General features: G+C 39.7%; 1 protein-coding gene across 1 annotated transcript; it reads left to right on the forward strand.

Annotated features, from left to right (window-relative positions):
* Nucleotides 1–1,926: 1,926 nt before the first annotated feature.
* PDCD1LG2 (programmed cell death 1 ligand 2) lies at nucleotides 1,927–8,981 on the forward strand. Its single transcript, XM_031054370.2, is given in 10 exon segments — nucleotides 1,927–1,981; nucleotides 3,263–3,390; nucleotides 3,392–3,626; nucleotides 5,067–5,127; nucleotides 5,129–5,195; nucleotides 5,197–5,290; nucleotides 5,293–5,337; nucleotides 5,883–6,023; nucleotides 6,741–6,784; nucleotides 8,901–8,981. Coding segments are annotated over 10 exon segments (951 nt in total).
* Nucleotides 8,982–10,554: the final 1,573 nt, after the last annotated feature.

Raw genomic sequence — 10,554 nt, forward strand, 5'->3', positions numbered from 1 at the left:
GTTTTTCTATTTATTTATGGTGTGTGTAATGCTCTTCTCACACTAAACCATTTGGTCATAAAAGATTTACTTTTATTTGATATTTAATAATTATGGTTGCTATCTGCTGGTGCTTTTGACTATGTTTCCCCTTCTTTTTGCTCTATCCTTTTCCTCTGAGTAACAGGCATATTTTAAAAAGCTCCATTCCCTACATTATGTGAGGAGTACTCTGAGCTATAAGAAGAGAGTAGATCACATGAGGCTGATCCAGGGATCTAAATGTCGATGTGAGATACTGTTCCATTCTTTGTTCAGTTCTCTCCTCTATGTCCACCTGCTTCTAGGTAGGCTATGTGGAGAAGTGAGCATAGCACAAGATTGTGGAAGGCAAATTTCTTTACAGCATTAACTGTGGAACACTGTGGTGGCTACATAATGAGTGAATTTAACCCAGCTGTAAGGGCAGTGCTGGATCTTTGTTTCTGCATCCAGGAAATGGAGATACTGATGCTGATATTGTTTATTAGCTCCTTTCTCATACAGCTAAAATAATTGTAATTTGTCACCCATTAAGAAGTGGCAACTCAGTTCTCTGATAAAAGTAATTATCTTTCATTTACATGTAATAAGTCTGCTTACTGCAGTTTGCATATCAATCTTCATCTTCAGCTGTGACATCAAAAAGGTAAGTTGTAAATGGCTGTGGAAAGTCCTGCAATTTTGGCGGGTAACTTTGCTAAAGCTTGCACCTGATTTTTTGAGGTACTGAGAGCACAAAGGTGCAAGAAGTCAGAGAAATGTAGCACCTGTGAAAATCAGAGCCAGGATGTGTCCAGCTGAGCCACAAGTGAATGAGGAAGTAAAGTTAAAATCCCTCTACAGTAAGCCTAGCTCTGGGGAAGTCTAAAATTGCTCCTTCTCTTCTTTACTTCCTTATGCTTATTCCTGGATCTACTTGGCTAATTTTTCAGATTCTGCTACATGTTAGCATGCTTTCTTCAAAGTAATTCTTCCTTCTTTTTTGTTATTTCATTGGATATTTTTGTCAGGTTTTTTTTTTTGTGTTGTTGTGTTTTTGGTTCTGGTGTTCTTTTAGGTTTTTCTCTTGGGATTTTTTTTTTTTTTAATTTACTGTTATGATCTGTACACAAAAGTCCAAACAATAGCTTGCTAGTTACTGGAACAGGAAGATACTCACTCTGAAACTGGGCTTGCTTTTGCATTATTTCAGGGCTTTTGGATTACTGTCAGTAATACAAGGTTCTCTGTACACGTCAGGCGCTGTCATGTGCAAAGTGAAAGAGCTAGCAGCAGGAAGTCTTCATATCTAACCCATTCTGAAGCAAACTTTAATTTACCCACCCTGACATTTCCAGTACTTCACATGGAGTTCCAGGTATCTGCTGGTCTTGAGGTTAAAGAACTCAGGAAATAAGTATCCTCAAAACAGTATGCAAAACAGAGTTGAAACAAAATCAGGGTTAGCAATATTGCAAGCTAGATCAGGAGTTAGTGCAGGCAGTTAAAAAAGTCTGCTTGTGCATTTTTATGAAGCTCTCCTCAGTGTGAGATGCCAACTGCAATTGATTTTTGTTATTCACGGATACGGTTTCAGTGTGAAGTTGCTGTAAAAGCTCTGTCCTGTCAGACTATTTAAGACTGCGAACTATGGATCCTGAAAGCCTCATGGGTGAAGTTCTAGAAATGTTTTATTTCCCTTCCTTGCCACAGGCCATTGGTTCATGTTCCATGTGTGTGCATGGGTTGTTTTAATCAAGATTTAGCTTGTTTCTAGTGGTAGCCTAGCATTTGTTTTTATTTTTCCTGGTTTTCAGCTGTGATGGGTTTTGAAGGCTAGCATGGCTCTAACCCACCTCAGCAGAAGAAGGCACCTGTTGGAAATTCTGGTGCAATCCTACTAATGTTTCAGATCCATCTGAGAAAATGATCCACATCCTCACAGTGATGCTTCTGAAAACACAACTCTCTGTGGTTTCAGGTGAGAGAGAAACTGCCTTTCAATTCCACCAGCAGAAACAGTGCAGCAAATACTGCTACACCCTCAGTGTGTGGGCTTCAGCACCTCCAGTGATACTTGCTTGAACAGCCAGTGATATTTGGAGCCTCTGCTCTGCAACATCTTACAGAAGGCAGTGTGTACTAGCTGACCACAGGACAAGGGTCCATCACTTTTCACTTCATTAAAGCATAGTGTATTGACAGATGGGGTGACCAGCATCAGCAGGCATCACTGTGAGAGGGAGTATGACAAGAGCAAACTAAGCCAGTTGTAAAGAAGGACAACCGCAGTGTGAGGCAAAGTAAACCCATGTGTATTCTCTTGTGCATGCCTGTAGTAGGAGCAGCATGGCTAAAACCTAAATTTCGGCTAAAGGCCATAAAATGGGCTTGACATTTTTCATATTATTTTCCCCCTCACTATGGTTGTGTTGAAGTGAATTTAAGCTTTCTCTGCAAGTATTTCACATACATACGAAATATAAAGAATGCATAAACAGTTGTATGAACTTCTCTTTTGGATGTCACTATGAACACTTCCAAGGGTTTCTGAATTATATCTACGTACGTATGGTATAGAAAGTAGTTACAAGGTATACTGAATGATGTATCATCGCTAACTCTCCTTGATCAAGTACACTAAAATTGTAAACTATTCATAACAATATGAATTTCAGGTCTGGTGAATGGCTAAGATTATTTTTATATGCTTTCTGTAATACTGTTGCATGTATCTGAACAGATGCATGGGATCAAATGATACTCACATGATCTCAGCTTCATGAAGACTGTAACTGCTACACAGCAATTCTTCCAAGTTACACATGCTTATCCAGTGCAGCTCAGTTACACAGGAGTTATAGTGGATTTTCTCTTTGTACAGTGTAAGAAATCAGGTTTACTATTTCCATAATTAACAGTTGTTTTTACCAGAATCTCAAGACATATAAAAGATACAACCATAGTTTCATAGAATTGCTCCCTGGGTAATCACTGGTGCAGCCTTAAGTTATTTCTAAAATGTGAAAAAGACTCTTTTTCTCATTTTGTCCTTGCCTTTCAGACTTTGTAATCAATACAGAATATACATGATTACTACTGATGTGGTAAACATGTTAGTGTGAGTAGGAACCAAAAATGCTTAAAATTTTTAGTCAAGCCAGGAATCATATGCCTGGCTACATGACAACTTTTTTGCCCAAATTTTAACACAAACAGATTTTAACACAACAAATGAAATAGTTTTATTTTCCTGCTGTAGCTTTATTTATAGTTGAAGTTCCTTAACAGCTATACATTGCAAAGTATGGGAGCAATGTCACCACAGAATGCAGATTCCCTGTGACTGGCTCATTAAACCTAGGACTTCTGACTGTCATTTGGGAGCAAAAAAAGGCAGGTCCAGTCAAAATCAAACGAGGTGTACACACTCTGCAATAGAAAACCATTCCTTCCATCCCAACATCATGATTACATAGAAAGAGTAGCACTTCTGCACTGTGAACTGAAACTGGGATGAGCTATCCTTCATACTATCAGTGTGAACATCACAGATGCAGGATCATACCTTTGTCTCATCGACTACCATGTTGTGGACTACAAGTACATTACTTTGAAAGTAAAAGGTCAGCGGCTGAATCGAATGCAAACATAAATTAGTTGAGATATCTCTACTAAAATCCTACAAGCTTATAGAAATTGATTAATTTGGAGGAATTTGTTGCTAATACTCTCACCAAAAGCCTGTGCTCAGCCCCCATGTGAATGAAAGCAGTTGTCTTACTGCAGGCTAGTCTTCACCCAACAGTGAGCCGAGTCTCTCTAGGAACAGCCTGTGTCAGAGAGAGAGAGTGACCTCATCTCTGCCCCTTCTCCCCACACCCTCTTCTCCCATGCCCCCACCCCTGCCTTTCATCAGAACCCCTGCCCTCTTGGGCCATCCTGGCCCTTCCCACTGTTTCTCAGAGATACTGTAATTTACTGACAAGACCTGCTGCTACTAGCCAAGTCCTTGGGAATTCCTCAGGTCACTGTAACTCCCAGAGCAAGGACATGTGATTTTCTGTGTTCACCAAGGCAAAATGTGTATTATTAATAAAGGCTAACATTCCTGAAGAGCATGACAGAGCACTCATTTGAAAGGCCTCTGGTGTTTCCCATTAACTGCAGTATGTCCAGCACTCATTTCCTACCCAGGCACTTAAATAATGAGCTTTGTTAAATGCAAAAATGAATCCAGCCATTTTTAAGACCCACACTGGTTCCTCTGAACTGTCCTCACAGAAACTCTAAGTTAATTTTGTTATAATATGATGAAAATGTCACACTTGTTATATGGTATGGTAAAAAAGCATCAAAACCATCATGAAGTAGCTTATTCAAAAAGTGAAAACAGAGTCCATAAGACTTGTTTCCTCTGTAGCGACAAGTAATAAATTCAGTGTTAACTGCTGCCTTGTATAAAATATCAAGTTCTGTCACTGTAGGCATAAGAATTGAATAATGAATACTAAATTGTTCTGCAAAACATCCTTCATCATTTCCAGTAAGTGTACCTCTGATAAAGTCATGGACAATATATGGCACTAAAAGGTAGGAGGGAAAGTGAAGTGGGAAAGTTTATCATTGTATAAAGCAATTTCACTCAACTTCACAGAATCATCATAGAATGGTTTAGGTTGGAAAGGACCTTAAAGATCACTAGTTCAAATCCCCCTGCCATGGGCAGGGACACCTTCCACTAGACCAGGTTGCTCAAAGTCCCATTCAGCCCAGCCTTGAAAACTGCCAGGGATGGAGCATCCACAGCTTCTCTGAGCAGCCTGGGTCAGTGTCTCACCACCCTCATTGTGAAGAATTTCTTCCTAATGTCTAATCTAAACCTCCCCTCTTTCAGTTCAAAGCCATTCCCCCTTGTCCTGTCACTACAGGCTGTTGTAAAAAGACCCTCTCCAGACTTTTTGTAGGTCCCCTTTAGGCACTGGAAGCTGCTCTAATGTCTCCCTGGTCTCCTCTTCTTCAGGCTGAACAAGTCCAGCTCTCTCTGTCACTTCTTCATATACAGCCATCCTACAAGAGAATGAACATTCACTTAATGAAAAAACTAGATAAAGACAATTTTGCTTTTATCAGAAGCCTTTCCTCTGGCAGATATTTTCTGGCAAAATGAGAACTTCAATCTCAGTGTTTCTGCAAAACAGCACCTATATGCCAACTGCAGAAAGCCTCTATGATGTCACCAGCATCCTGACATTCACACCAAATATGAGTGAGAACTACAGTTGTGTGTTCTGAAACAACTGAATGGAGAAACTTCAGCTCACATTTCCACTTCAGGTTCATACTCCCTTGAACTTGCACAAGACAGAGAGTGTTTGAATGTATATCATGCCCTAGGACCTATCCCTGGAAATCAGTTCTAGAAAACAACGTATTACTGATGCCTTGGAAAAGAAGCAAGTCAGTATTATTTATGCCTTTGAAGCCTCACCTAGCTTGCACTCCAACAGGCCAGTCTATCATTTTTCTGTATATTTTTAGTGTAGCTCCACTATCTGCCTGCCATTACAGAGGAAATGTTTCAATATGCACAGGTGTCTTCCCTTACCTAGATCCCTAGTTAATAGTTCTTCTAATGGGATATAGATAAATTGCAGTAGTGTTCACTCAAATGCCATAGAAATGTGAGATTTGACTCATTTTCTGTAAAGCTTCTTACAGTAATATTGCAGAATAAAGTATTCATAAAATGAGCGTAGAACATTATGCTGATAAATTTTAAGAATCTTCTTTTCAGTCAGAGCAAAGCTCTGGAGAATGAGAACATAAATGATTCCTGTTTTGTAAGTTATAAATTTACTTTCTTGTCATGTTTTTGACAGCTTTAGTGAGTCCACAATATAGCAGACAAACATCCCTGATCTTATTTATCATCCCCATGTGTGTGATGGTAGCTGTCTTTCCCTCTGCACTAATAATATTTCAAAAGAGAAAACCATTCAAGAATAGGCAACTCCCAAAAGGTACATTTTATTTCAGACAGTGGACCTTTTCACTTATTCTTTGCTTTTGCTGTGAACAACCTTATGGAAATTTTAGTAACTTTAGGCACCCTTGTGTGACTTGGGTCATACTTTATTTCTAAATGCACTCTGTCTAAAATGACATCTTGGATCATTTGAGTTGGGTTTTATTTTCCTCACCTTGCTACTTATGTAAGAAAAAGTTTACGGGAAGATACAATTTTTTTTGTCTGACCAGTTACTATTCTGTAAAGAACACAAACAAACTTCGGATTCAGTAAGGAGGGCTGAAAAAACACAGTTTGAATGGTGGTTTTCTTCATGGCTACAAGGACATTGTAGCTACAGAATATGACAGAGAACTTTGATTTCTGATCTCCATTAAGGCTGTGTAACTAAAATGATATGCTGCACTGGGCTATTACAGCGTTTCTTTCCTTGTTTGCAAGTGCATTAGTGGAAAAGCAATAAATGAAACAGGCTATTATTATAGTCTTTTCTTACATATAAATAGGCTCCAACAAACTCAGACAAATTTATTTATTGTTATGAAATAAAAGTCTTGCTATTAATGACTTCAGAATTTGATTCAAAGTCTGTAAGAGAAGTGTAGAGGTGTGAGAAGACTTACATGTGCTCAAAGCTCATTTTTATCTGTTTTTCTTTTTCAGATCTAGAAATGTTTAAGCTAAATTTGTAAATATTTACTTTTAACAGATGTGAAAAGAAAAATGAACACTAACCTGAAAGATAAGAACAATAAGTCATAGGGGTTTCTATATTTATACTTGCAGCTTTTTCTTTCTTACAGCTAAAAGCTTTATAACTCTGTAGATGGCAGGTTAAATAACATTATATCACTATGGAGGCTAGTTTTAGATTTATATATGAATTTTCTTCTTTTTTCTAAAAACACAGTATCTAATGTTAGGACTTTCCTACAGGTGATGTAAAAATTTATAAATGTTTGTTCTCTTTCACTGAGACAGTTTGCATACGTAGCTTGGTATACACCCCTCTACAATTAACTGCAGTTGTAGTAGCCTCAGCTGAATAGGATATGCACAGAAAGCTGTTTGTTTTTGTGGCAATAGTCTATATTCTTTTGGCTCAGGCACAGTTTTTACAACAAATAAAATGACACCTCATTAATCTGGAATATTATATCACCCACTGGGTCACTTCTCATCTTCTGAGTATGTGACTTTCCTAGACATCTGGGAATTTTTACATTGCAGAGAGAAGGTAATGCCTAGAAAAGCATCAGATATATACAACTGTTCTGTTCTAAAACTGAATTGAAAAAAAGAAACCACCATGGAAAACTAAAATGCAGTATGATAACAAAGCTCCTAAAGCACCTACTTACATAAATTAGTTTTGTTACATATAAATAAAAGTCTGATAGGTTAATGTATTGTCAGGAGAGAGGCTGGGGCCAGTGTTAGGTATATTGGTATTACGTTCAGTTGTCAGGCAGACCCCTACACAGTGTATTGAGGCCAGCCCCGAGGCTGCTTGATGTGCTCTAGGAATATGAAAGATTCTTCCCTAAGGAGCAAAACTGTAGCTGACTGAGTGGCCTAAAGAAACACCACGCAGCAGTTTCTGGACACATAGGCAGCTTTGGCCTTTTCCAAGGACAAGATTTACTTGAGAAGCCACCTGTGTTTTTCTCTGCTAAAAAAAGCCCACCAGGAAGTCGCCAGCTTAAAACATAACTTCTGTGGGTGAATGAAAACTAGGGATTGGATGGAGAACGCATGAATTCACTGATTGCAGTAGCAGCTCAGACTGTAGTGTTTTTGTCTTACCTCTAGCTGTCCAACCCACTGCCAGCAGATGTTACAGTCAAAACGACACTTCCATAAAAACACTTTCACCTTTCAGAAATCAGCCCTTGCTGCAATCAAAGTTCCCTTCTTGTTTTCACAAGATGCTATGAAACATCAGTGGAAATATGCCATGTGCAAATGAACAAAAGCCCAAAGCAACCAGTAATCTGGATGACAGTGCTTGTGATGTCTGGACATAATTCCAGTGCTACTTGTGTGAGCTCAGTGTAGCCTCCCATGGCTTCTTGTACTACTGTTGGAGAACTTCTTAATTTTGTAGGCCCTAGCCTCTGCAGTTACCGAAATTTAGAAATTAAAGGAGAGGTAACTGCTTTTTGTGGTTTTGTTTTACTTCTTCAGTTTAATGATCGAAAATGAACTTCGTGTATGTTGCTTCTTTATGTTGTGTAGAGAAGCAACATGTAGTAAGTCACATGACAAACACTTCTATTTCTCAGCATCATATATTTTTAAGAAACACTGGAAAGAACCTTTTTTCCATGATGAGTAGGTAGTTGAACACAAAAAGCCACAGATACCTTACCAGAGAGCCTTGGAAATGACCCACATGACCCTGGTTACAGGAACAAGGATTGTTCATGTTATCATTTTAACTTACAGTTCAAGATGTATCAGCACTGGAAAGGCAGGACATTTGACCTCATCACTGAAGTCCCACTTCTGCAAACTTCTATATAGATGCACAGATTTTACTGACAAGCATTTCCGTGGATGCTATCTAACCAGATTTCAGTTTTGTTGTCTCGTTTACATGGCTGATTGTCAGTGATAGCCTTGATGCAATACAAAATTCAGAATTTGGACCACAGATTAGACAGAGAGAGAATTCTTCCCTCTGAAAAGATTGCAGGAGCATGTCTGCAATTACTGGCAGTATTAAGGAGCTTCAGCATGGCCCAGAAAAGCTTGCATAAAATGAAAACAGGGCTTTCATTCTTTACAAATCAGTCGTTAAAATCAGGCTATTTATTTGCTTAATTCATTTTTAAAATCCTAATATTCAATTTTCTTTCTTTAAGGAGATTATTTTAACTCTCAGACTGAGGCTTAATGCTTGCCAACTGTCAAAGCCTCAAGAGACAGTGGAAGTGTGAGTCCTTGAAAATTCTTCATCTCATATGCCATAATTTGCACTTTGTATTTGTTTTGGGGAACTTCAAAGGAAAGTTACAGCATTTTAGCCTTAAGATGAACAGTGAACTCATGGGGATTTATTAGCGCTGCAGCAATTGAAAGCTATGCCTCTGCAGATCTTGAAGTTACTGAGAATTATGCTGTCATGAAATGTGGTTTACCACTGTGCAGAGGTTATCTGACTGCCTCTGATACACTTTGCTTTCGGGCTTATTGTTGCTCAAGGGATTTGTGCTTAAGAATGTTTTTATTAAATGTTCCAGTCTCAGGAATGGTGCTTGGATTCAAACATCTTGTGGGAATTTGAAAAAAATCTATACATGCTATCTCATGTGTAAATAGTCATCTTTCAGGTAGAGCCATCGTTACATGTGTGTATCTGACTTCTAAACTTTCCAACACATTAAACTGGAAATTACCACAAGTACCCACCAGCATGACAATATGTGGAAGATATTTCCTATCACAAAAGCAATTAGAAGCTGAAATCAAAGGACAAAAAAAAAAAAAAAGAAAGAAAAAATCCCAACACCAACAGAGTAGATCAACATTATACACTCATAGAATGATAGAAAGTTTCAGGTTGGAAGGGACCTTAAAGATTATCCAGTTCAAATTCCCCCTGCCATGGCCAGGAATACCTTCCACTAGACCAGGCTGCTCCAAGCCCCGACGAACCTGTCCTTGACCACTTCCAGGGACGGAGCATCCACAGCTTCTCTGGGCAACCTGTGCCAGTTCACAGTGAAGAATTTCTTCCTAATGTCTAATCTTAATCTCCCTTCTTCCAGTTTAAAGCCAGTCCCCCTTGTGCTGTCACTACACACCCTTGTAAAAAGTCCCTCTCCAGAATTATTATTGTCCACTTTAGGTACTGGAAGCTGCTCTAAGGTCTTCCTAGAGCCTTCTCCAGGCTGAACAAGCCCAGCTCTCTCAGCCTGTCTCCATAGCAGAAGTGCCCCTGCCCTCTGATCATCTTTATGGCCTCCTCTAGACTCACTTGAGCAGGTCCATGTACCTCTTGCTTTGGGGGATCCAGAGAGGGACACAAAACTGCATGTGGGGTCTCACAGGAGCACAGTAGAGGGACAGGATCACCTCCCTCAACCTGTTGGTCATGCTCCTCTTGATACAGCCCAGCACACAGTTACAGTTGGTTCCTGGGCTTTGAGCACACACTGCTGGGTCACATTGAGCTTCCCATCAACCAACACCACCAAATCCTTCTCCTCAGGGCTGCTCTCAATCCAGTCTCTGCCCAGCCCATAGTTGTGCCTGGGATTGCCCTGACCCTAGTGCAGGACCTTGCACTTGGCCTTGTTGAACTTCATGAGGTTTGCACTGTCCCACCTCTGCAGCCTATCCAAGTCCCTCTGGATGACATTCCTTCCCTCCAGTGTGTCGACCACACCACACAACTTGGTGTCTTTGGCAAACTTGCTGAGGGTGTATCAATCCCACTGTCCATGTCGCTGGCAAAGATGTTGAACAGCACCGATCCCAACACTGACCCCTGAGGGACACCACTCGTCACTGACCTC

The sequence above is a fragment of the Melopsittacus undulatus genome, chromosome Z, assembly GCF_012275295.1.
Source record: "Melopsittacus undulatus isolate bMelUnd1 chromosome Z, bMelUnd1.mat.Z, whole genome shotgun sequence".
Classification (NCBI taxonomy): domain Eukaryota; kingdom Metazoa; phylum Chordata; class Aves; order Psittaciformes; family Psittaculidae; genus Melopsittacus; species Melopsittacus undulatus.